Source organism: Rhinolophus sinicus, chromosome 11, assembly GCF_057876585.1.
Source record: "Rhinolophus sinicus isolate RSI-liver-muscle chromosome 11, RSI-T2T, whole genome shotgun sequence".
NCBI classification, from domain to species: Eukaryota; Metazoa; Chordata; class Mammalia; order Chiroptera; family Rhinolophidae; genus Rhinolophus; species Rhinolophus sinicus.
This window is the reverse complement of record NC_142511.1, coordinates 18,484,021-18,510,449: the sequence shown is the minus strand read 5'-3', so window position 1 is coordinate 18,510,449 and position 26,429 is coordinate 18,484,021. Positions and strand designations below refer to the sequence as shown.

Genomic DNA, 26,429 nt, shown 5'->3' with positions numbered 1-26,429 from the left:
ATCAATTATAATTGAAAAATAAATTATTTTTAAAGAAGAGTATCTGGGAGCAAGGACCTGGGAACAGACGCCTCTGGGAAGAGGAGTTGGGTCGGTTGGACATGGCGGTGGGAAGATGGAGCTTTACTTTTCCCTGTTTCCCCTTCGATATATTTGAATTTCGTATTATGCATTAACTGGTCATAAACAAACAGATTGAAATTTGGGGGGGAAAATCCCTTCTAAGCCTTGTTGGAGGGCACATGAGACGGACACTGTTACTGGAGGGCAGACCTTCTTCTACTGAGGGGGGATTTATCCAGAGGATGGAAACTACTGGAAGTGTGTGTGCAGGAGAGTGGACTAGCCAGCCGTGGCCGGCCCATTCTGCTCAAGCACTGGTGATGGTCAGAGTCAAGTCAGTCCACGTTTCCTTAGCTCTGCCTGCTCCTGTGTCCTCCCAGGGCCAGGCTCTCCTTGCTCGGGGTCCCCCACCACAAATGGCACCCTTCTACTCCACAATGGAGCTCTTTGAGGGCAGAGGCCAATCTTTCCTGTCCCGTTTTCCCCAGCCCTTGACATTATGTCCAGCGTGTAGAAAAAGCCTAACAAATGTTGAATTCTGACTCGTTCATTTATTCATTCTGGGGAAACACCCTGAGGCCATGATTTACCTTTTGAACATCTAATTCCTGTCTCCGGAGCCCGCGACAGCCTTTCTGTCCCTGTTGTCCTCAGCACTTTGCCCAGTGCCCTGTATGCAGTAGGAGCTCAGTAGGTGCTGAAAGATGAGAGTCACAAGGGTGGTTAGTTTATCTTCAGAACAGATCTTTCCCGGTCCTTTCAGTAAGAACAGAGCCGAATCTTCCCAAATGGAACACACAGCAGCCCCCGAGAAAAGAGAAGTAGAAAGCTCTGCAATGTGAAAGGTGCCAACAGCCTAGGTCATTACTGCACCCAAGGGTGTCAGCAGAGGTGACACCAGTAGGCATGGGGAGACGGGATTGTCACAGTGCCTTTTTTTTTAAAATTTAATTTTATTAAATTTATTGGGGTGACAATTGTTAGTAAAATTACATAGATTTCAGGTGTACAATTCTGTGTTACATCATCTATAAATCCCATTGTGTGTTCATCACCCAGTCACAGTGCCTTTTATCACTGCCACTTCAAGCTCTGTTGCTGGTCCACAAGTTAGGAAGAACTAGAGCAATCTGACTGGTAGGACAGGGAGAAGTCCAGAACCACGTCCCAGAGCTGATTCGCGTAGACACTTCGGCAGAATCCAAGAAAGCACACGGAGGCCTGGTTCCACGCCTCGAGTTGACCCACAGGGAGGGAGCAGCTGGGGACTCGGCACAGAGTCCAGAGTGTAAATATTGTGCTCTGAGGTCACAGACACAGCCCAGCCAGAAGCTGCAGCCGTTGCGATGCCTTCCCTGGAGGCCAACAGTGAACATCATGTGAAGACTACCGGGAAGGGAGTAAAGAGCAGTCCAAGTTTCCCAAAGCATCTCAGCCTCCCTGCCGGTCCTGCCAGCTGAATGGGAAGCCCAGAGGAGGCAGGGGAGGGTGCTGATACCTTCCTGGTAACTACAGTTAACATGAGTTAACTCCTGGCACCCCTGAGAGACCCCTGCTGCCTTTGATTTCCCCTCCTCGGCTCCATTTCAACAGTGTCCTGCTGCGTTCTCGCTGCCCCTGTAGAAAACGGGTTGGAGGTGTTTGCTTCTGAGCTGATTGGCAGATGAGAAAGGGCTCCCCTGTGAGATTGCTGAACAGAATGTCTGCTCCCTACAAAGGCCTGCTCAGCGCCAGGACATCCCGGCTGCCCAAGTGAGCAGGGTGGCCTACGGGGACCCTTGGCAGGGGGCAAATCCCGGCCTGGAATCGCAGCGTCCTGCCTGCTGTCCCAAGCCGTCAGGGCCGTTGGCCTGAGGCGGGAGCCTGAGGGGAACAGTTTTTCAGAATGGGCGTTTTTATGTTTTTGTTTTTGTTTTTTATTAGTTTTAGGCGTACAAAACAATGTTAGACATTTATACCCCTCACAAAGTGATATCCCCTCCCCCAATCTACTACCCCTCTGACATCGTCTATAGCTGTTACAATTCCACTGACTCTATTCCCTATGCTGTATTCCACAACCTGTGACTATATATATATAATTATAGTTGACGTTCATTATTATTCAGCTTCAGCTTCAGGTGTACACTGCAGTGGTCAGGCACCTACACTATCCATGAAGTGGTCTCCCTAACAAGACAAGTGTCCATCGAATACCCTATGAAACTTACAACATTATTGATTGTATTCCCCAAACTGCCTTATCCCCATCAGAATGGGAGTTTTAACGCACAGAAACATCTTTCTCTAACCCAAGTCTGAAAAAGCATCAGAGTCACTTTGTACGTCAGATGAATGTCCTCATAAGCACTTTGCTAAAATCCTGCTGTATCTTGTGACGTTTCCACAGCTTGCTAGGACACGGCCTTCTGTTCCCAGTACAGAGGGGACGTCCCTCTTCTCCCTGCGCCAGACCCAGGGGTCTTTTCATCTAACCTCAGCCTTAGTTTGTCCCTTTCCTGGGGCAGGGGGAGGGGAAGGTGATTTGAGGACTTGGATTTTATGGACTGTAATCTCTAAGATTTGGAACAGGCCTTGTGGGGGTCATCTGGTCCCACCTCCCAGGGGAGCCAGCCACCCTCAATAGCTGTCTTCTGGAAATCTGCCTGAATGCTGACGGGTGGGAACTCCGGATGCCGCTGGCCTTGTGGGGAGGCTGTCAGTGGTACAGGCTCCTTTCAGTAGTAGCCAAAATCTGCCTCTGCTAACCTCCATCTGTTGGCCCCAGTTCTGTCTTCTGGAGTGACGTAAATAAGTCTAATTCCCTTTCCATGTGACCTCGTGGCCTTTTTCCAGGCTAAACTTTGACTTACCAGCATGCGCACACTGGAGAGCCCTTCCGCACCCTCCTCGAAGTGGCTTCTTCGTGACGGTGTCTCTTGTGAAGTATGGTGCCTGGAATTGGTCAACCTTCCTTGAGTCTACACACATGTGCATGTGCTTTCTGTTACTCTCAGGCTGAATACACAGCCCCGTTCCCTACCCCTGCTAGCACCCTGCTTGCCATGTGGCCTGAGATGACAGCAGCAGTGGCCTTGGCTGCCATCCAGGGCCAGGCAGCTGTGCTTGTCTGTGCACCCATGTGGTCCCATAGCCTGGTGTCCCTACAGGAGAGGAACAGCTGTGCTGTGGGGCAGCTCTGTGCCTCAGCCCACCCTCAGCAGAGCCCTGGGTCTCCAACAGGGGTGGGTCTGATGGGAGGGTTCTGCGGGGTCTTCTGCATTCCTTTCCCCTCCCTGGAACAGTGACCTAAGAGCCCCTGCCCATGTCAGGGAAGCGCTGATGCTTCTTAGCAAAGAAGGGCCCCAGACTCCCTGAGACCGCCACTGGCTGCTCCCTGTGCACAAGTCCCCGGCGCCCAGGACCACCCAGGTGCTCTGAGCACCTGTAGGATGAGCAGGCTGCTCTCCCCCTCAACCCAGCTGGCTGGAGGGCAGTGTGTGGACACCGCTGCTGCCAGAGCATCCCCTGAACTTGGACGTTCTTCTTACCTGTTTCCCATGCCCCTCCTGACACCAGCGCCAAGGAGGTGAGATGCCTTTTCGAAATACTATTTGTAGGTGTTGGAGCCACATTTTTGTGAACTAATCTCAGAGCTGCTTTGTGCTGCTGTCGGTCAAGTTCCTTGTCAGGAAGACAAGGGGCGAGTAGGTGCTGACGGTCAGCAGTGATGAGACCAAGCCTGTGGGCTCTCAGTATCCTTAGAGAGAAATGGCTCCATGGCCACCACCTGCATCCTGGCACAGCCAGCCTGCCTTCCCGGTGGCAGGAGCAGCGGGGAGAGTAGGGACAGCTCCTGGAGGAAGAGCAGCAGCCGCTGAAAGACAGTGCACAGACAGGCTCTTGGCTCCACGGTACCTCCAGCCCTCAAACCCGTCCATGGACGTGAGCAAACTAGACCTGCAGACACAGTGAGTGGGAGCAGCGAGGTGAGAACAAAGCCGTCTCTGACAGGCAGGAACACCTCCTCCTCTTCCCGGGGGGGTGGCTGGCATTCATAACCCACCGTTACTTCTGAGAGCTCAGGGAAGAGCTGCTGCTGCTGCTGCCGCGGCCCGGAGCGTGGTTCTATCCTTCGGTTCTTTGCGGGGAAATTGAAGTCAAGTTATTTGCAGTCTTTTATCTAACAACTGCTTTCGGAAAAGAATATGTCAGATGGATCTGCTGACATCACCTTTTCAGGTATTCCCATGGTTCAGGTGCCGCTCTCTTTCTCTCTTTCCAGCTCTCTCTGGTATATTCACTGGAGTGGCATTCGTGCCCTGCTGTCCCTTGGGAAAGTCCAGGTATTGACAGCCAGTATGTGCCAGACGCCTCTTCTCCCAGTCACACCCCCAGTGTGGACGACGCTTAAAGTATGGGCACGTCTCTCAGTTGGCTTCATGTCCGCTGGGGTGGAAAAATGGAGGCCAAATGTACATACATGTGGTTTCTTGTTCAGGGGTTTTGAAATAACGGTTATTTTTAATCACCTGCAGTAGAGACTTGGGAGTCTTGTGAATGAGTACTCTCGCCAACAAGCGGTGTCTGTGCTCCTCCAGGCTCCTTTTGATTTATTTATTGACCATTCCACTGTTCCCAGTGACCTGAGTAGAAACCAGCAGATTCATAGACTCTCACACCTGGTTCTACCTCCGCCAACCGTGTTCCGGCCAGAGGAAGCTTGGTGTCTGCCGAGCCTGCTCCAGTGTTGCAGGGCTGCAGCTGCCAGTGTCCCTCTGCGTCCCGGAGCGCCTCCTGTCTCCCACCCTCTGGGATGGCAGCGGTCTTCTCACCCTTCTTCCAAAAGGTAGACTTTTACATACCTGCAGGCAGCGACCGTCTCTGCTCCAGAGTCTTTACTTTTCCAGGTAAACATTGCCAAGTCTGTCAATCACTCCTCTGTGATGTGGTTCTCAGACCTGTGCCATTCCATATTTGTACAGTTAGATTAGAAAATAAAACAACAAGTGTTAAAGCTCAGCTGTTTTTATCATCGCGAGATTCTAACTTAGTGTCAGCCCGTCATCCCAGCCTGGCTGCCTGTTTGAGACTCTTGTCTCTGTCATCCATGCTTTCTGCACGTTTGGCGAACAGGGCTGTGGAGCGGAACCTAAAGGTGCAGGTGAAGCTCTCTTGGCCCTCAGTGGCACGTCCTCACAGACTTCAGATGAAGGCGTGCACGGCTTGAATGGAAAGGACCAAGGCCGCCCGTCTAAATGCACACAGTAGGTTCTTCATAAACATGAGTGTGGGTGAGTGGTGGTCAGGGCCGTGTGACAGGGAGCCTGCTCCACACCGTGCACATCCCTTTGTTTGAGGGAAGTGGCTTTTGTGAGCTCATTCGCAGGGCAGAAGCTGCTGTGTTACCATAGTGCAACCAGGGATGCACAGTGAACAGAGTCCTAACGAGGCTGTATTAACACGCAGGTTATGAGAGGGAAACAGCTGGAAGCATGTTCTGAAGGAGCAGCCTCTGGCACCAGCAACATGAGTTGGGGCTGTTGGCACCAAGTGCAGGAACAGTTTCCTGGGAAGCCGGTCGCGCCCCCACCATTTGGCCCCGGAGAGAAAATATGTGTTATCTCAGCACTGCCTTCAGCAGTGCACTGTCAGAATTAAAAAAAAAAAAAAAAAAAGTGGCTCTGGCTTGTTCTCTCTGCTTCCCCAGTTGCACATGAAATGATTTTACTTTATGGCAGCGAGTGCTTCAGTAAGTACCTGCCTGCGGGGCCGGAGGTGGGGAAGGATGAAAAATGCCGGATAGGTCGGCTTCATAAGGATGTGAAATTAACTGTGAACAACATGATTTATTGAAGACCGCTACTTGTGCCAGTGACAATGTGCGTGCAGCACCAAGCAAGCGACTCCTGCCCAGGATGGCAGGAAGCTCCCTGAGGGTGGGCAGAGCCACCCTTCCTCTGTGTCACCCTGCTATATGCCCTGTAGAGGCTCAGCTTGTGGTAGGGACCAACCAACCGGGGCTCTGACACTCAATAAAAAAGTTCACAGGCACTGATAACATGCTCTTTGATGCCCAGAGTCTAAATTAGGCACCAAGACACAGAATATAAACGTGCTCGTAGATGCTTTCTTCATTCCCCTTTACAAAGATGGAGAAACTGAGGCCTCTGGAGGTGGGGTAACCGAGTGATGGATGACTCTTAGTAACCTGCTGCTTCCCCCTTCCTCTTACCTTTGACACCATGAGCAAGGGGAGGAAATGAGGATTTACACAAAAGGGAGAGGCCAGGAGGCAGGGGCCTGGTGTGGGCTTTTCCTGCGTGTGGCCGAGGCCACTGGTAACTGCTTTGGGAGCTTAGGGGGCCCACTGCACTTAGACTTACAGCCTTGTGGTCCAAGTGTGGTCTGATGACCGGTTAGCTGTTAGACCTTGGAAAAGTTCCTGTATTTCACTGAGCCTTGGTTTCCTTTTCTATGAAGTAGGGTTAATCGTACCTCACTGGTAAGGTCATTGAGAATGTCGAAGGCGCGCAGCAAAGGATCTGGCAACATGTGATGCCCAGTAATTGTCTGTCTTCTCCAGTCCACGAACAATTCATGAACAACCTTTAGTAGAAAGCTCTTCTCTCAGCTTTCTGCAGAGCTCCCCCAGAACAGTAGTTCCCAAAGTATGGTTCTTGGACCAGCAGGCTCCACATCACCTGAGGATGTGTTAGAAACGCAAATCGCAGGCCCGGTGCAGACCTCCTGGGTCAAACTGGGGGCTGGGGGCACTGCCTTCTGTTTTAACGCGCCCCCCAGTGACTCTGAGGTGGGCTCCTGTTTGAGAACCGGTGCCCTAGGACTTTATCCTTCAAGTTTGAATCAACTAGAACCATCCAATCTTTCTCCCTCAGCATTGAAAAGAACAAAACAAACAAAAAACCCAAACCACAGAGGCCTCAAAACCCGGGTTTGAGGCCCAGATTTGTAACCTATATGGAGGCAAAATATTATTATTATTATAACCCTGAAGTAGCATGAATCTTTTCTTCAGACCTTCTGTCCATATTCCCCGCAGTCTGAAAACAGCCCCAGCAGTGCACAGGCTTCAAAGGCCCTGCAGCTTTGCTTCTGCTGTGTATCCTTCGATACGGTAGCCCTTTGACAGGAAAAGGCTCCCGTTTTATAGCTTTATTTAGATTAAAGCTCTAAATTTAGCTCTGAAGGAAGGTCTGCAGACTCAGAACCATTGGATGAATGGTTTCACAATATCTGCAGCTGGGACTAAAGTCGTTCTGAATAATTAATGCAATGATAGTAGTGACGCTGGTGGTGAGGAGAGTGCCAGGGCGGGGGTAGTGCTGTCTTTCAGGTCTTGAGCCAGCACCTTAGTTCTAGGGTCTGATGCACAAGCTGGTTCTCTAAGGAAAGACACACTCAACCCCGCATGGGCCTCGGAGTAGAAAATGCCACCAATGCAGAAGGATATATGCATAGGGTCAGGTGCTGCTATTCAAAATACCTAACAAATGGTAAGGCACGGACACAGACCAGTTAGTCTGAAAATATGGCAACCATGTGCTGGAGCAGGTCCTGGAGGCCCCTGTAGAACTAGCTGTTACTCTTTCATTGTTGTATCAGAAGACAGACCTGAGGGAGAAGTTGGGACCATGGCTTTTAATAATGGGTAGGGAAGCATATCAGTCTTTTAACGTCAGGTATAGGCTCTCTGATGTGCACCAGCTGGATGTCAGCCCTGAAGATAACGTCTGAGGCAATGCTCAGGGTCAGTGACCCCCAAATCCAACAGTCACCAAGTCCTATGACTCGGTTCTGTGGCATCTCCTAGAATCACCTTTTCCTTCCATTTCCTCATTGAATGTCTGTGGGGACAGAGCCAGGAGTGCGGTTTCCAGGCTCTCGCCTCATGTGGAAAGGTGTGGTGTGGTGGTGTGGCATCCTGGCGTGGCGTCGCAGAGTGTGGGTTGTGGATCATGTGGCTCCTGCTTCCTGTGTCTCCAACCCAGCCGCCAGCGAGACTATAGTGGTATGACTCCCCTACCTATGGCTCCGTGGGTGTTCTTTTTGGCCTCGCCACATCCTACCTTCTTATGTGGGGAGCGGGACCAGAGACCCCGCATGACACCCTGCATGACAATGTCCTTCTCCGAGCTGCCCATTTGCAAAGGCCCTCTGTGAAGGTTGAAGGCCATCAGCCCCACCCACGTTGGTCTTCACCCGGACGGCGACGTGGGCTGTTCCATATGCACTTTCATACCCAGGGCGTATGGGTGGATGTGTGGGTGGCATTTAATGATCATGCTACATCCATCACATTAGCAGACGTAGGCTCCGACCAAGGAGAGTTTGTCTGGGGAGGTGAGACTTATTTCCTTTGCAGCCTGATGGCTCTCAGATATAACGGGAAACTCCTCTTACTCCTTTCTTAGAATGGCTTTGAGTCACTGAGTGACATGGACCAGAAAGTGAGAGTCCATCTCTCCAGCTGAAGGGACACAGGAGCCAAGCTGGCAGGGTCATGGTGTTACTCCACAGGAGAAGTGTGACCCAGAAAGGTGATGAGTGAGCAGTGGATGAGTAAGAGGGACAACAGGCAGCAGAGCGCAAAGCCTCTGGCTAGAAAACTTGCCTGGATGGATGGAGGAAGAAGGCTAGGTAGGGCATTATTCATGATCGATAAATGATAGGTCATTGTAGATAAAGACGAAAGGACAGACTGAAGTCCTTCAGACTGTTCTCCAAATAGGATCCAACCTGACACTATGGGATTGGGATGTGGACTCTGGGCCCTTTCGAGACAGTATGGCTTCAAGAAAGAGTATTGGTATAGGTTGGTCATTTCTCTCTCAGGGTGTTGTGAGGATTCACGAAGACTGTGTATTCTTTGAAAACTGTGTAGTAGATTGCGTGTTCTTCCTAAACCGCTCCTACGCAGACGGACCATGGTGCTGGCTCACTGGGTAGAAGGGCAGGAAGGTTGCTTCCCTGTAAAGGTTGTGCATGTGCTGGTCGCTGGCCGTTTTCTTCTAAAAATGGTCAACAGAGTAGGACGTAGCCTTTGAAAAAGCCATTAGAGCCAAGATGGCGGCCACAGACTCAGGAGTGTCTCCCTACCTGACAGCCCAGTGAGCCTGTGATGGGGTAATTGATAGCAAGGCAATTAACTCCTCTCCCATTAGGAATGATTGATTTCTTCCCTGGGATAGGGGTTTGTGCTGATTCAGCTGCCGAATGCGTCTGCATGGTTAAGAAAGAACTACTGTTGTCCTCAGAGGCCCCAGTGAGAGAAAGTATAACTAGGGGAGCCCGGTGTTCAGACCTACACATGGCAAGTCCTCCTGCTCCTAGGGAGATGAAGGGCTGAAGACCCATCCTCATTCAAAAAATGAATGGTAACAGAAGGAAACTATCATGTTTCCCTGAAAATAAGACCTAACCGGACAATCAGCTCTAATGCATCTTTTGGAGCAAAAATTAATATAAGACCCGGTCTTATTTTACAATAATATAAGACCGGGTCTTATATAATGTAATATAATGTAATATAATATAATATAATGTAATGTAATGTAATGTAATGTAATGTAATGTAATATAATACATACAATATACTAGGTCTTATATTAATTTTTGCTCCAAAAGACACATTAGAACTGACTGTCCGGCTAGGTCTTATTTTCGGGGAAACAAGGTAGATTTTTGGAGGTGAGCACATTAGAGTGTATACAGATACTGAATTATAATGTATGCCTGAAATTTATATAAGGTTATGTTGTTAACTAATGTTACGTCAATAAATTTAATTAAAAAATAATAATAATTAATTGTATCTACCTGCATTTTTTGTTTGAACACCTTGAGACATATATAGCCTAGGACATTATAGCATAATACAAGCAAATCTGTGATTTGCTAATGTTGTTGCTTTAAAAAAATTTTTTTCCAATTTTATTGAGAAATAATTTATGCTTAATAAAATGCATCCATTTAAGGTATTTTACAGTTGTACATACCCTTGAAAATATTCCCATAATCAAGACAGAAAACATTTTCATTATCCCCAAAGATTCCTAGAGCCCCTTTGTTGGCTATCCCTCCCTCCGCTCCAGGTCCAGGGAACCACTGACCATGCTCTCAATTTGAATTTTACATAAATGAAGTAATATGGTGCATATTATTTTGCCAGTGACTTCTTTCCCTCAGCATAAATTTTTTTATTGTGGCAAGTTGTACGTAACATAAAATTTACCATCTTAACCATTTTTAAGTGTATAGTTCGGTGATGTTACGTACATTCACAGTGCTATGCAACCATCACCAACATCCATCTCCAGAACTTTCCTCATCTTGCAAAACTGAAACCCATTAAACTCTAACTTCCTTCTCTTCCTACGTCCTGGAAACTACTATTTTACTGTCTCTACGAATTTGACTGCTCTAGGTACCTCTCATAAGTGGAAATCATATAGTATTTGTCATTTTGTGATTGGCTTATTTCACTTAGCACAGTGTCTTCAAGGTTCATCAGTGTTGTGGCATGTGTCAGAATTTCCTTTTTAAGGCTGAAAAATATTCCGTTATATTAGGATAGAACACATTTTCTTTATTCATTGATCAGTCAGTGGCCACTTGGGTTGCTTCCACCTTTTGGCTATTGTTAAGTAATGCTGCTGTGCACATGGGTGTACAAATATCTCTTCTATCACTCTTTTTCCATCTTTTGGGTATATATGTGGTAATTGTGTGTTTAGTTTTTTTCAGGAGCCTCCATATTGTTTCCCACGGTGGCAGCATCATTTTACCATGTTACCTTTTAAAGTTTTGCGTTAGACCTGCTTCTTGCTCTGACGATCCCTGAACCTTCCAGAAAACCCGTTCGTCATGTCCTTTGACTTTTCATGGCCCTGCCTGATGACCATCTTTTCCTTCACTATCTCGAGTCTCTGCCTTTGCAGTCCTTTCAGACTGATATGTAATTGCTTGGAGAAGTGCTTAGCCATGATATCCTCACTTTCTATTAGCTGTAGCCATTTCCCTCTCTGTCCTACATGCTTCTCATTAGCTGTAGTTTTTATACAACTTGCCAATATCCTGTTAACAATATGACACAACCAACTACACCCTATTAGCTCCATCTGTTATACCATCTACATTGGTCCTCTTAATTGAGTCTATAGTGCTGTACATCCTACTTAATGCATTTAGCTATATCTGTCAAATAACCTGTCCTATTTACTATATTACCTAATCTTTTGCAACTGTTGTCTGATTTGCTAGCATCCTGTTCATAGTATATTTACTGCTGCCTCACTGTCATCTGTTAAAACTGTTTACCTATTTAGATCTCGTTAGGTCCAGGTATCAAAAGCCCACTGGGAGGCTACGCACCTCATTGGCTCCGGGGGTCCAGCTGTGACTGTGCAGGGGGCTTCTACCCTAAAGTACACTCTTACGAAGGATCTTTCCCTTTGGCCAATACCATACTGCCCACCAGGCTTTATGAACCATGTAATGGACTGTGTGTGTGTGTGTGTGTGTCCATGCACGGGGTCTGGGATGTGGGGATATGGGAGTTGGCTGGACCCTGAGCACTGGAAATCCTGGTGAGAAGGGAGAGCATGGACGGAGAATGCAGAATGGAGGAAGGCCAGGGGGAGGGGGGACTGCAGAATGAGGTCAGTGTTCATTTGGCAGGACGGAACCCTTTTGACACCATCTTTTTTGTTAATGGCTGACAAGCCTGGATGACTGTGCAACATAGCAATCCTTGGAAAGTTGCCAGAGTGACAGTCCATCCTAGTTTCTTTTCAGTTTATGATCCCGGGCTCATCTAAGCCCTGATGAAGAGGAGGCTCTGCCCCAATCAACCCTCCTCTCCCACCCCCACCACACACACACACACACACACACACACACACACACACACACACACGGGCCACATCAGTGGTTGGTGAGCAGCCACCATAGTCAAAGACCCTGTACCTGTAGGCAGCCTACAGAGGGTGAAGTCAACACGTAGGACAGGGCCTGGCACACGGCAAATGCTCATGAAGTACCGGTGGGATATTGTAAAAGGGTGGCTTATGGAGTCTGTCTTTTCTTTGTCATCACATGTCTTGCACTTGAGGTCAAGAAAGGATGGGGGTCCTTAGCAGCCATCCAGTACACACTGGGGTTACTGTCCGGAGGAACACTTGTGCATTGAAAAGGCTGGCTAGGGGTGGCCAGTTAGCTCAGTTGGTTAAAGCGTGGTGCTCATAACACCCCGGTGGCCGCTCAATCCCCACATGGGCCGCCACTGTGAGGTGCACCCTTTAAAAAAAAAAAAAAAGCTGGTTACCTGTGTGTTTGCAATAGAATTCTCGAGTGGTCCTATAGTAATCCTTTGCGTTTCTTTGAAACACTTTTTTAAAGCACTCCCAGAATTGCGATCTTATTTTATTTCACGTGCTTCTATTTATTTTTGACCTCCCATTGTGTAAATGGAGAAACTGAGACCCTACTAGAGTCTCAAAGTAGAGTCAGTATTACAAGTCTTCCAACTGATGTTTAGCTGCCTCTGTGCATGGCACCCAGTAATACTGGGGAGAATTTTCAGGGCCCCTCTGTGTTCCAAATTGAACATGTGTATGCCTTACCTCTGGGCAGTTTTGGGGATATTTCTCCTTATAATTCTGTGTGCTGGGCAGAAGCTTTCACAGATGTCCCAGCACAGCTGTGCAAGCCCCCAGGCCCAGCTTTGTGTAAATGAAACATCCCCAACCCCCAACTCCTCAGCCAGCCTCTGGGTTCTGTGTTTACCAAACCCCTGCTGATGCCTCACTCTAAACACAGCTGAAGTCTGGGACCACTTCCTGTACCTGAAGTCCCCTCCCTTCTTCCTGCTCCCTGAGCCCCCTGAAAAGCAGGTGTTGACAGGTCTCCTGGCATCTGTGTCTGAGCCACAGAGGTGAGGGATCTGTGGGCCTCCAGGTAGGATGGGTCCATCCTGAAGCTTGAAGAAGTATCTGTCTGTCCTGTGCGGAATAGTGTCCCCTAAAGTCATGTGTACCTAGAATCTCAGAAGGGGACTTCATTTGGAAATAGGGTCTTTGCAGATGTAATCAGTTAAGGATCCTGTGAGGAAATCATCCTGGGTTTAGGTTGGGTCTAAATCCAGCGACTGGTATCCTTATTAGAGGAGAGGACACAGAGACACACAGGGAAGGAGGCCATGTGAAGACAGAGGCAGAGATTGGAGTGATGCTGCCATAAGTCAGGGAAGGCGTGGGGTCACCGGAAACTGGAAGAGGCGAGGAAGGATTCTCCCCCGGAGCCTTCCGAGAGAAGGAGGCCCTGCCAACACATTCATTTCAGACTTCTGGCCTCTAGGAGTGTGAGAGAATATGAGGTCTGACTATTACATTCACAAACTTGTTGCAACAATGTTGCTGACATTTTTTGATATCAGAGGGATTATTCATTATGAATTTGTACCAACTGGACAAATAATTAACCAAGTTTACTATTTGGAAGTGCTGAAAAGGCTGCATGAAGAAGTTAGACGACCTGAACTTTTTGCCAACAATTCATGGCTCTTGCATCACGACAATGCACCAGCTCACAGGGCATCTTCTGTGGGGGAGTTTTTAGCCAGTAAACAAATAACTGTATTGGAACACCCTTCCTACTCACCTGATGTGGCCCCCAATGACTTCTTTCTTTATCCGAAGATAAAGGAAATATTGAAAGGAAGACATTATGATGACATTCAGGACATCAAGGGTAATATGTTGACAGCTCTGATGGCCATTCCAGAAAAAGAGTTCCAAAATTGCTTTGAAGGGTAGACTAGGCGCTGGCATCAGTGCATAGCTTCCCAAGGGGAGTACTTGGAAGGTGACCGTAGTGATATTCAGCAATGAGGTATGGAGCACTTTTTCTAGGATGACTGACCTCATACATTTCTGTTACTTGAAGCCACTAAATTTGTGGTCATTTATTCCAGCTGCTGCAGGAAACGAATATACCTGCTGACTAGCAGACAGGAGGTGAGACATTACAGCTGGTCCCAGAGCCAGGTTGTTGGGGTTCACTGCTCCCCTCACTTGTCTTGCCTGTAGGACCTGGGAGAATCCTGGGGCCCAGCTAGTCTAAGTAGCACGTCAGAAACGACGTAGGAGGAAAACCATGGCGACTCCCTGTCGTCTTCCTAATCTTGTTGGAGAAAGACTTCTGTGCCCTCTCGCCACCGTTACTGCCTTTGTTCAGTGCCCGCCATAGGCCAAGGACCATGTGGCTCTTTACGTCGTTTCACACCATCCTTATGTCTTAGGTCATGCTGCCATAACGAAATCCCATAGACTGGGGTTTAGATAACAGACATTGATTTCTCACATTCCTGCAGGCTGGAAAGTCCAAGATCAAGGTGCTGACTAATTTGGTTCCTGGTAAGGACCCTGTTCCTGACTCGCAGAGGGCTGGCTCCCTTCTCACTGTGTCCTTGTACAGCAGAGAGAAAGAAGAAGCAGACTCTCTGGTGTCTCTTCTCATATGGCCAGTGACCCCATCATCAGAGCCCCACCCTCATGACCTCACCTCACCTCGTTTACCTCCCAAAGGCTCCACCTCCAAATAGCATCATTTTGGGGGTTAGGGCTCCAGCATATGGATATGGGTAGGGGACACAGTTCACTCCATGGTACCTTATGAGGACACCATTGAGTAACTTGTTCTATCCTTCCTAGGTTTACATTTACTATTTCTTAAGTTCCTCAAGGGCATGCAGCTGGCAAGTAGCAGAGCCAGGATTTGAATTTGTGTCTAATCCCACTTCAGAGCCCGCACACTTAATCACTGTGCTACACGGATTGGACCTGTGTCATATTAATAATAATAGTAGCAACTAAGGGCTGACGTAGCAAGAACAAAGCCTGCAGTTCTAATAACCCTCATTGGCTCCCCACGGCCTTCTCCCTGCCCCTCCCCTGCCCCCTCCCCCGCCTGCCCCGCCCTGTGTGGTAGCCACATCACATGACCCCTGTTCCTTGGGTGGCCCGTGATGCTCACACTCTGGTGGCCTCTCGGGTAGCTCATCCCTACCCCTTTCCATCTGACGTTCTTGCTCACCCCACGTGGCCCATTTTAAATGTGCTCTATACGCATTGTTCTCTAGCACGTATTACATGGCTTCTAAACCCTGCGGTGTGTGTTTGTCTTTTCCAAGCTGGAGAGGGAGCACCTTTGACACAGGACTAGATCTTTCTATTTTGGCATCTGGTAACGTCCACAGCACCTCTGGCTCTCCAAAGCCCCCAGTAAATATTTGAAGAAGTGAAACATGTAGAAGACACAGATATTATTAAGTAACAAATACTCAGCAGAAAGGGCTGTTAATTAAAAAAAAAAAAAAAATATCAAATATTCTAAGACAAGTGCTTGTAGAAGGAACCGCTAAAAGTTTTGAGTTTTGGAAGCAAATGTTTAATTTAGCCTCTCCCTTCTGTGTGCTTGCCCATGACACTCAATTCAATATAATGGTCAATCTATATTTTGGGATTTTCTCTGATTCTCATGGCCTTTTCTTCCTTTTTGCTTATCTTCTTTACTCTCCTAAATATGTATTCTTTGAAAGCTTGTCCTGTTCCTAAACATAGTTTGCATTTGTGATAGCACAGTCTTCATTTTATGCTGACCCCAATGGGAATGTAGGGTTCAACTTGCTGGCGTTTCATTTAGAGCAAACTTTGCAGGAGGTATGTGTCTTAATGCATAAACCAAGGCCCATGTTGTTTCTTGGGTTGCCTTATCAAAAGGGGGACAGTGTGTCTCTGTGGGAGACCCCACTCCAGGTATTTCTAACCGCTCTTCCATCTCTGTCCTCCCATTGCAGGCTGGCCGTGGGTGACCCTCTCTGTCCTGGGATTCCTGTATTGCTACTCCCACGTGGGCATTGCCTGGGCTCAGACATACTCCATGAACTAATGCTGCTGGGCCCCGGTCAGCCCTGTTGCTGGCCTCCAAGGCAAATGGTGCTTCTCCCTGACCTCACAGCCCAAGATAACCGCCAGCGGACCATCTGCTCATCTTTTATTGAAGTTACCTCCAAAACTGGAAGCTTGAGCTCATAGGAAATTGACAACCGGAGAGTCTTCAAACTTTGGGGACTTAGAGGTCATCTCCCCACATCATCATTTCCTGTTGAGTAAGCTGGGCTCCAGAGCAGTAGAGGGTCTTGCCCAGCTGCCCATGGTGACATTATGGCCCAGAACCCACCCCGTCCCAAGGGCCCTTTGGGTTCTTTCTCCTTTACCAAGAATTAAATGTAATGCGCATTTCTTGATTAAGGCACAGAAATCCTGACTAGTGCTAGGCCTGTCCTCCACTGGGCAGTATTTCCGAAACATTTTGGGGACAATTATGTGACCCCTTCCCCATGTCCTGCAGTGTGCTCACTAGAACCAGTACTGGGGTTTGAGCTGCACACTCCAGCTCCTCAGCAGGGAAGTGACAAAGCCACAGCTGTTTCTAATTATCCAATCAGAGAAGATAGAATACATTCTGTCACATTCCAAGGAGTCGGGACCCAGGAGACCTGGTATTTGAGCTTCATCAGTACGGTCTCCATCTGGCTGCTTGTTCCCTAGATTTGCAGAGCAGTATAAACATGGCTAGTGCCTCCACCTGACAGTTCATCGTTTCCACGTAAAGAAGCAGGATTTACAAACCCAGCAATAGCATATCCACAGGCAGGTGCTACCAGGCAAATCACGGAGAGTAAGGATGGCTTCCCGTGGTCTTCTCCCCATGCAAGTGGTTTACCTTCAGTGGTTTACACTGTTTTGTTTTGTTTTGAATAAAATGGAGCCTTTTCTATCATATAGGTAATACACATTTTTGTAGAATTGTTTTGAATATTTTTGAGGAAAATGTTTAAAATCTAAACACACTTACATAACTCTTTAATTATTCACTCCCCTGGAAAGATGCTGACAGGCCCCTAATGGCCCCAAGTGGTAGATCATTCAGAATACTTTCTTTTGGCTTTGGATTTTTGTTGAGGGGGTGGTGCGGGGGGAATAAGTGAAAAAGCTTTAAAATTTGAATCCATAGTGTACCCAATTATGGGAGAACTTAGAACATCTCAAGCAGATAAATTAAATTGTTATGAGGTTCACTTAGTCCTGGTCTCTGTCACACTGTCTCATGTTTGTTGTTTGTTATTGTCCCTGTATCCTGGCTGTGGGATGGTTACAGGGATAAACTCCTAGAGCGCAGGACCAGTTATTTGGCTGATGTCCTTTCTTCCAAACAGCCACTCTGTTTGGAAGAGGGAGGGAGGGGGCCAGAATGCGGATGGCCCGGGTGGGCATACACTATGTTAGCTGCAGCAAAGGGCAGAGGCCAGAAGGCCAGGCAGATCAGGGCAGCAGTGGCCTCAGCAGCCAGCGTGGTAAAGGAAGGGACACAGGCAGGCGATTCCAAGGTGCTAAGAAGTTTTCAGGAGGGGATGAGGCTAGGGAAGAGTCACCACTCAAATGAATACAGTAAAACTTCATGGACTAACACTAATTTGGAAATTGTGGTCAGCCAGAGGGAGTTTGGCTGAAGTTTACATGGAAGGGGTTTGCCAAGGAAAAAAAAGGGAGTGTGGAGATTGTAGGGAAGTGTTTATGTATATATATCAAAGGATTTTAAACTCTTCAAAGACACCATTTATATAAAAATAGGCTTATTCATTCATTAAACTATATTAGAATAGTTAGTGACTGTATTCAAAAGTAATAATCCTGAATTTGTTTTAAGCTATTAGTGATTTAGACTGGTTCTCAGGAATTAGTAAAGGGTGACTGCAGTTAGCTGTGTATTTGAGGCCTGATTAACCAATGTGTGGCTTATCCCAGGTCGTTGTTTTCTTTGGCTTCTTGCTATCCCCCACCTATAATATGAAAATGATAACATATCTCATCATGCATATGAACTAAAATCTTAAAGTTGCTGTAAATGAAAGACTCTTGAGGGCACACAGAGGAATTCCAGCTGAGGAACATCTGACATGTCGCTTGCCATAGTCATCAGCTCTGGGCAACTTCAGGCACAGGGCTGCAAAATAACTAGACAAGGTCCCAAGGTCACTTCCAACCACAGGATCCTCTGACCCCAACCTAGAAAAAGCCGAAGAGCTATAAGCACAATCCCTAAGGAGGCAAGCAAGACATCTGAAGGACAGCCAAATCTTGCTCATTTTTGACTAATTCTTGGGACCATGCAAGAAGACTTAAAAGTATTTTATAATTTCTTCAGATTAATTTGTTTGAAGTGACAGCAGAAAACCTTTTGTTCTACTCAAGACTGCTGACCTAGAAAGAAAATATATCAATTACATGTGTAATGATCTATATATTGGGAGAATTTAGTGGGAGTGTGTTCCCCTTAGAGACATTGAGACTGCTCAGTTGCTTATTTCAAAATAATAATTGTTGACTAAGTGTTAAGTAATTAACCATAATATAATGAGTTTGTTTTCTAGCAAATGTACCAGAACGTAGCCATTCAATAAGGCCAATTGTTGAGGAGCCAGATTATCTTAATAGTGCTGGCGTTTCTCAGTACATGTTGAGAAGCTTCTCTGAGGCCTTTTTTCAGGCGAATTGTTTTATTTTAAAACCAACGAAATCCCTCTTTTTTTATAGTGAAACCCATTTGGCACCCCATGTACTATCGCTTGGCTCTGTATTACTGGTCCTTTTGACCAATTATAAAAATCATATTCACAGATAGATTTTTCACCAGTGAGGATATCTAAACAAGGTAATGTTTAGTGCTTTACTAGGTGAGACCTTTGACATGAATATCAATCATTTGGAATTTTAAGCAGTATACCCTTCAATTATTTGTATTCTGTTTTGCTGCGATGTAATTAAATAACAGAGTGTGGGGAGAATGTCACTGAAAATAGTGTATTCGTACTGTGGCCCTATGAGATCAGCAGAGGCCTGAATTATGGATTGCAGATCCGAGGCTCCATCCCTGAAGTGCTACTGTCTATAAAAAGAAAAGTGTCATTTTTGATTTGTGGTCCATTGGTATTAAATAACAACTCAGGTTGGCAGTATTATAGAGAGTCTTGCCATGCGCAGAAAGCAATATCTATTAAAATCACAGCAGAACTGAAACAGTACTGGTGTATAGTAGTAATTTAGGGCCAAGCAATCGTCTGCCTTAATAGCTTCTGAGACCATCATTGAATTCAAGCACAGGTCAAACTTATATTGTTGACACTGAGTCATTCTGAAAAGATTCATTTGTGTTTTTTTTACAGTATATTTTAAAAGGCAGGGAAGCATTCATATAGCTCTTGCAAATTTTAGTCCAATTTGTTCAAAATTAAGAAGTTCACTTCTACGTGAAGGTCCGTTTCACATATGTGTTAAGTCAGTGTTACCACAATGTTCCAGGGATGCCACGTTTCAAAGGCATCTGTCCCTGGTATAGCGCATGCAGCTCTGTTCCAGATGCTACTGCAAAGCACCTTCGTGACTGTTCTCTTGCTCGTGCAGTACTCTGACACACACGCTTGGTGTCTCTATAATTTTAAGTTCTCCACAAACCACAATTACTGGTGCTCTCCGAATTAGAGCTCCCCAAGCTCTTGAAAAGGAATAGAAAGCACCATCCTTGTTCTGTCATCTTAGGTCTGAACACCCAATGCAATGTCCTTGAAATTATAGAAGGAAAGGCAAAAGTAAGTAAATATCATGTATAAAATAGTTTATTACCATAATAAATAAAATTAAACTTTTTTTTCTTTTTCTTTTTTTTTTTTACAAATATCATTTGTGCTTGTTTAAAAATGTTAAGAAGGGAATATCATCAATGGAGGGGCCCACATGTTCCTCTTAACATTCCCAGTTGCAGACATACAGTGACGTTCCTGGCAGCATCCTTCACTGGCCACAAAAACAGTATCAGCTCATTTGCACTTCTGTTTATTCATGCTCACCTGAACAACGTGGCAGATGGAAAGGAAAAAGGAAAACCCAGTGAAGGATTTGGCAGGACTCAAGTGGAAAGTGTGTTAATATAAGAAGTCCCGGGATGACAAATTGCTCATGAGTGGAAGCGTCCTTGCAGTGTCGGCGAAATGTCGGCTGTGGACAGTCTCCAACTGATGCACAAATACAGTGTCTGAATATTAAGAGAATACATTCATTAGAGGGAGGTTGCATCTTTCTTAACATAAAAGCAATTCATATCCTGATACAAGATCCGTGAACTTCTTGTTGAACAGCTAATGGATCCAGAAGTCACGGATAAAGAGACACTGGCTCTAAGAGGAGTTTAATGGCATGCAGGGAGGGCACCCACCCGGTCCAGCCCCTGCAGGTTATTCAAATCCAGTTCTAGAGGTTCCAGAAGAAGTCTGACGTGCTCTCATGAAAATGAAGTTTCATGGGAAACTAAGCTTCAGGCAAATTCACATTGATTCTTTTGAACTGTGAGGGATGGAAATTGAAACTTCTCCATAGGAACATTTTGGGTGAGAAAATGGTGCTTTGATGGCTGAAGTAGGTGCTAAGGGGACAGTGAAATCTCCAGTTGGAGGGCACAAGAGCTGGTGAAGGTAACTTTTATTGAAGCAAGAGAGAGAAGACAGTACAATGATTTAGTGACAGAAGAGAGGCTGTCCCGGGGCTGAGTGTGCCCTCAGCAGGCCTCCTCTTTAAGCAACATTGTGTGAGGAGGGAGGAGAGGGGGAAGAGTGTTGGCAGCTCCATCACAGTTGGAGTTCCATTCAAGGGTCTTAAGGCTAAACATCTTATTGCAAAACACTGTACAATCTATTCATTCAATGCACATCAACTTGTATGTCCACCAGGGCTCCTAAAATTCCTCAGAGGGTGCATATGCCGTACGGCAGTCGATGCAACAAGCGGGGGCGATGAGGCCCTTCCTACACCTGGTGTTTCTAAGGCATCCATTTGTTCCCCACACAGGCTTGGACCAAAGTTTGAAAGTGGGTTTTGTCGATCTTAATAAAGAGGCAAGCTCAAAATTGTCAAAGAAGATGAGTTTTTGGAAATAGCAGAGGAAGTCAGGACTCACCTGTTGCTTGCTGCCGTTTGTCCTGAATTGCAATTCTTCTGCGATACCCAAATAAACTCATATGTATGTACTTATTTATTTTAACAATTTTGAGCTTGCCTCTTTAGTTAGGTGACAGTCCTTGGTGTCAGAAGTCGGAGCCGAAGGGAAAGACTCCCAAAGGACAAGGACACTCGGAATGGAGCTCTTCGTGCCCGTCGCTTCCGTGAGTCTCCTCTTGGATCCTGAGCGTCCTCCCTTCGGTTGAGCTCCCCGACTTTAATCGGCATGTTTAAATGTTTCATTCTTTCTGTTTAAGGGTTTCTCCTTTTTGGTAGTTTCTTTCTTTCTTTTCTTTTTTCTTTTTTTTTCTTGTTAGAAGTGCACTGAGTTTTGGTATAATTACTTTGGAATTCTTGAGAGCAAAAATTAAAAATAGTATCGGTGGGCATGGGTGTAGCAAATAAATCTACCCGCACACTCACCACCTCCTTCTGAGAGATTGAGCTCTGACGCAAAAGACTGAGAGGATAAGTTGGTCTCAGACAGGCCAGATTGACAGTAGGTTGCCTGTCAACTGCCAGGAACATTTCTGTGCCACAGGGGACACCTGGTCATGGGTCGGACACTAGGGCAAAGGCCTTCAGCCCCAAGAAAAATGTGTCCTGTGAATGAACAGGCGCACTGTCGCTGTAAAACCAAATACACCTACCAACCCCGGAAGTGCCCCCTTTACGCTATTTAGGGATTTTTCTTTTGCCCTCAAAACCTGTGGAAAATGAGAACCCAGTTATCTAAATACCTAAGAATAACCCTCCCTCAGGGACCTCAGCCGGCTCTATGTTAAAAAATTATAGTTCTGCTTCACGCGCATGTTTGACTAAATGGACCAACCTTACTAAAGATAATTTAGAACTTCAGTGGCCGTGAAGCAGACGCTTGATCTCCCCAAACTTGTTTTCCTCCGGACTAAATTAGAAAACCACTGCAATAAACTAAAGAACCTGAACGGGACGGCTATTTTAATTGGTACCTAGAGGCTTCTAAACATAGCCAGGATTCTAAAATTGCTTCTTTACGAAGTACTCTTTCTAAGTTAACTGAAGAAAATAAATAACTAAAAGGAGATTTAAAGCCATCTGAAGCCTCTTTCTTGGCAGGACCAGCCGTGGTTTGCCCTAACACTCTATATTTGCCTCACCCCCTCTATATCTACCTTTGCCCTAAAGGAAGGTTACCCTTCCTTTGTACGTCCCTTCTTTAGTGCTAATACGTTACTAACTGAGCCGGTTAAAACTCTCCCTTTTAACATTAGGCCCTCTGAGGCTCCTGCTAAACCGTTAATTTCTAACATCCTGTCGACCAAAGCTGAACTTAGCGCTATAGTAAAAGATTTTCCCAAAGTAACTGAGGGTCCTCATAGATTTGCTGAAGAGTTCAATAGTGCCATCCAAACTTAACAACGTGGCTCGTCTGCTCTTTATCGATTAGTCCACGCCCTTGCTGGAGAATACTGCATTGCATGGTTGATAGTGGACGGTTCCATAGTGGCATCTGAAGCTCGTGTTCCTTGCTTGGGAACCCAGGGCAGCGAGCGTCCAGGTAAGAGTAGGTAGCATGAAGCAGCCTGTGGTCAGGTGCGTGTCATACAAATGAAAGAAGAGTTTTGGCTCATTTAAAAACTTGTTTTTTTTTCTCAGAGAAAACAATTATAGCAAAAATCCCTAAAGTCCTTAACTGGAGAGCAAGAGCTCATGCAGCCACACTCGTGGTGCTCTTAGTGTCGCCCACAGGAGCACGTGTTGTGGGCCCTGTGACCCCGAGATGAACAGATCCGGGCTCCATCAAGCCCAGTTTGATCCCAGGAGTCAATCCTAGGAGTACATTCATGAAGCTTTATCCCCCCACTCCCCGCCCCCAAACAAGTCTAGACTTTACGCCTCACACATCAGCATCGTTGCCCCTCAGACCCAGATGGGGAGTCCTTTCTGAATGACCTGTGCCCCGCAGGCAGAGCTGAAGGGAACGGGAAGGGCCTCTCTCCATTGGCCTGCAGGCTGCTGGACAGGAGCCTGGCATCATGTACCTGGAGAATCGGGCAGGAGCTTCTGAAGCTGGACATTAGAGTTATTAGGACCCTTGCCCTGCCTTCAAAGCAGTGGGTCCAAAACTTTACAAGCAGGTAAAGGAGCATGTTTAAGGAATGGCAAACTAGAACGTTGCCGGGACAGCTGGTAGATGGGGTTCCAGAGAGGTTACAGCTTCTGCTCCAAGGACTGGTTGGCAGCTTCTCAAATTAAAGAGGCTGGAAGCCCCACGACTCTATCCAGAATCATAAATAGTCACGACGGGGAATTTCACTTCCTCTTCTTTGTATGCTGCCACCTGAAACTAAATCTAATTTCTCAGCCTCAGGACGCCAGGGGCCACCCTGTAAGCCTCAAGCGAGACGCTGCATAAGTGTACGGGGTCTCTGCTCCCCAGGGCCATCTGGGCCAACCCTGGGAGCCAGGAGAGGACAGCCCCATTCTGCACAGACAACTGGGGGCCAAGTCCTAGGTCATATGGTCACTGAGCAGGTGGGTGGTGGGTCTAGACAGGTGGCTTTCAGAAATACTGACTGTCTTTGGTAGGGCAAGGCCTGATTGTCAGGTTCCTTTCAGTACTGAGGGAAATCAGCACTGGGATCCAGACTCTCTTTAACAAAGCAATGCCAGGCAGAGGTGCTAAGAGTGGAGTCACTGCCATTACATGGTGCATTACATGGTGGATAGTGGACGGCTGCAACGGTCAGTGCCCTGGATGGTTCCGTCCTGTCACTCATGGCCCAGACCACCTGCACTGCTCATTTCAGTCTCTCACAGCTGAGGGCTTAGAGCTGAACTGCCAACCTTGCTCAGCAACTTCTAGAGTCCCGATTCCTTTCTATAGGGCACACACCCGGGCTAGCCCCAATTGCCCGGGAGAGATCTCCTCTCTTTCCTTTTGCAGAAGCCATTGAAAGAAGCTCAAGCACACAAATGACCTGCCCCAGGTGACTATGAGACAGTGGCGTGTCCCCGAGCACCATGGCATAGGGACTGGGATGGCCCACAGGTGGCTCCATGATCACCGTTCTGAGTTCAGACCGTCCCCGTGGATCACAGCCACACAGCCACCTCTCTCGATCACTGTAAAGAGTCAGCTGGAAAACCCACTGCCTCATTCTCTTTTTCCAGCTCCCGAAGCAAGTACAATCGCGATCCTGCAATCTTTTCACATTTTCTCTTCAAGTCCTACTGACTTTAGTAGGAGATACAGAGATTAGCTTTAAAGTAAGGCCAAGCCTGGCTCCCACGTGTCCTCTGAGGACACCCTGAAGTGGACAAAATACAAACTTCTGAAGGGCAATCCCCGTGAGAATTATAATATAAACATAGCACTTGCTACAATCATGTTTCTGAGGTTGTGTGTGTGTGTCTGTGTCTACTTTGCTAATAAAGCAACTCTGGGCTCATCACCCGTTCTGCTGATGCCCCGTACCCTGAGGAATGTCACAGGAACACATGGGAGAGAGACTGAGAGGGGAAAGAAGCAAAGGGGCTTGTGTGATGAGGCCAGTGGTGTGGGGCAAGGCCAGAGGTTCATCTGGGGCCTCCAGGGCCCTCCCCGCTGGCTATCCCATAGGAGCAGGCTGTGGAGAATCTCTGGATCCCAAGGGACCCTCTCCAGCTTTTACACTTGGCTCACCTCTTTGGGGAAAGGAGACCTGAGGATTCCCGGCTCTCAGTGTCTATGGGAGGCACCCACAGCACCTCAGCTGCTTTTTGGCCTTAACCATGGGAGAGAAGAGAGTTGAAAGGCTCTACACTCCCTGTCTCTCCATCTCCCCTTATCCCAAGCTTGTTACAATTATGACTGTAGGAAAACATACAGTGACATCAGACATAGGCTGTACAAGGACTGCTGGGAGATCCCTGTGCTCACTGCAGTCTTCGGGGGTCTTGGCAAAGGAGCCCAGCACGGTCTATCCATGAGGAGTTCTTGGTGCTCTCCCACCAATCCCCAAATGGCTGCTACTCTTTTCTGGTAGTTTTCATCTTCTACAAATATCATGGCAGTAAAAAATTAAAAATGAAGGAAAATACTCTTTAGACAGCATGCCCCCTCTTCCCAAATTGTGCAAAGACAGTTCAGGTGTAGCTGCCGTCTTGCAGGGTGGCAGCACGCTCCCCTTCCTGTATCTTTTCCCAGATGGAGGAATAGAGAGAGTGTGTGCCTAAGCGACTGGTCCCACTTAAGATTTTCTGTCAGGAAAAGCCTACTTTTAAAGTTGTTGGTCATGTAGGTTTATGTGGTGGGGTGGTGTCTAGGGCAGGGTGGTCGGTTTTTGTCTTTGACTTTTTTTTCCCCCCCACAAACCTCTCAGCTCGCTCCAAAAATGTCTCTCTCTGATTCTGGGGACTGGGGCCTCGATATTTCAAACAGCTCCTGAGGAGACTGAGAGGATCTTCTGGAAGTTAATATCCTGAGTATCTCAGAGAGCTGTTTCTCGATACTGGTCATTTTGGTGTTCAAGGCCTTGATGTCCTCCTTCAGCTCGTGTTTCACCTCCAGGAGGGTGGCCTGCAGCGTCTGCTCGGGGATGGGGTAGAAAGAATGTTTGACCTCCGCCAGGATGGGGCTCCGGTCCTGGGGGCTCCTGGCCTCGCCAGCGTTGTCCAGGCGCAAGTCGCTCTTGGTGATGCCGCTGTCGCACGAGTCCGTCTTCTTCAGTGTGGTCTCCCCTGAGGTCTTGGTCCTCTCGGGAAGCGTCTCCATGGACTCGGCCTTGGACACTTTGTTCCAGTCCTCCGCCTTCCCGCAAGCATCTTTGAAGCGGGCCCAGCCTTTGCGCTTGGCACAGTCGCCCCCACTGCCCTTGGGGCCCAGGCACTCGGAGCCGGGCGCATGCAGCTTGGCGTGGTCCGACACCCCCGAGGTGCAGGCCGCTGGGAAGGACACAGGTGTGGCGGGGCTCTCGCGGACAGTGACCACACTGGCCTTCACGAGGCTGTGGTTGGCCGAGGCATGCTCTGCGAGGACACTGCCCTTCTCCACGTCCAGGTCATCCAGATCCCGGACCCCCCGCTCCGCCGCCAGCCTGGCCTCCTTCTGCTGTCGGAACCTCTGGAAGAGTCGCCGGACTGGGTGGTCCGGAGGCAGGATGAGGGGGGCCTCATTCTTCCGTTTCCTGCGCTCTTCCTCTTCCCGCTTCACGTCGCTGATCTTCCGGAATACGATCTGGAGTGAGACAGAACGACATGTGTATCAGGGCTGCGTAGCCGCTCTGCCTGTCA

General features: G+C 47.5%; 2 protein-coding genes across 8 annotated transcripts in view; one reads left to right on the top strand and one right to left on the bottom strand.

Moving 5' to 3' along the window:
- The window catches only part of HHAT (hedgehog acyltransferase), a 259,911-nt gene extending 242,704 nt beyond the window's left edge, over positions 1-17,207 (top strand). For all 5 annotated transcript variants that reach the window (XM_088801657.1, XM_088801656.1, XM_074322217.2 and 2 more), the window contains one exon: positions 15,920-17,207. In XM_088801657.1, coding sequence (XP_088657783.1) covers positions 15,920-16,011 — 92 coding nt within the window. In that variant the 3' untranslated portion in view covers positions 16,012-17,207. The remainder of the gene's footprint in view (positions 1-15,919) is intronic.
- A 2,616-nt stretch (positions 17,208-19,823) lies between these two features.
- The window catches only part of KCNH1 (potassium voltage-gated channel subfamily H member 1), a 331,725-nt gene continuing 325,119 nt past the window's right edge, over positions 19,824-26,429 (bottom strand). For all 3 annotated transcript variants that reach the window (XM_074322079.2, XM_074322080.2, XM_074322081.2), the window contains one exon: positions 19,824-26,373. In XM_074322079.2, coding sequence (XP_074178180.1) covers positions 25,516-26,373 — 858 coding nt within the window. In that variant the 3' untranslated portion in view covers positions 19,824-25,515. The remainder of the gene's footprint in view (positions 26,374-26,429) is intronic.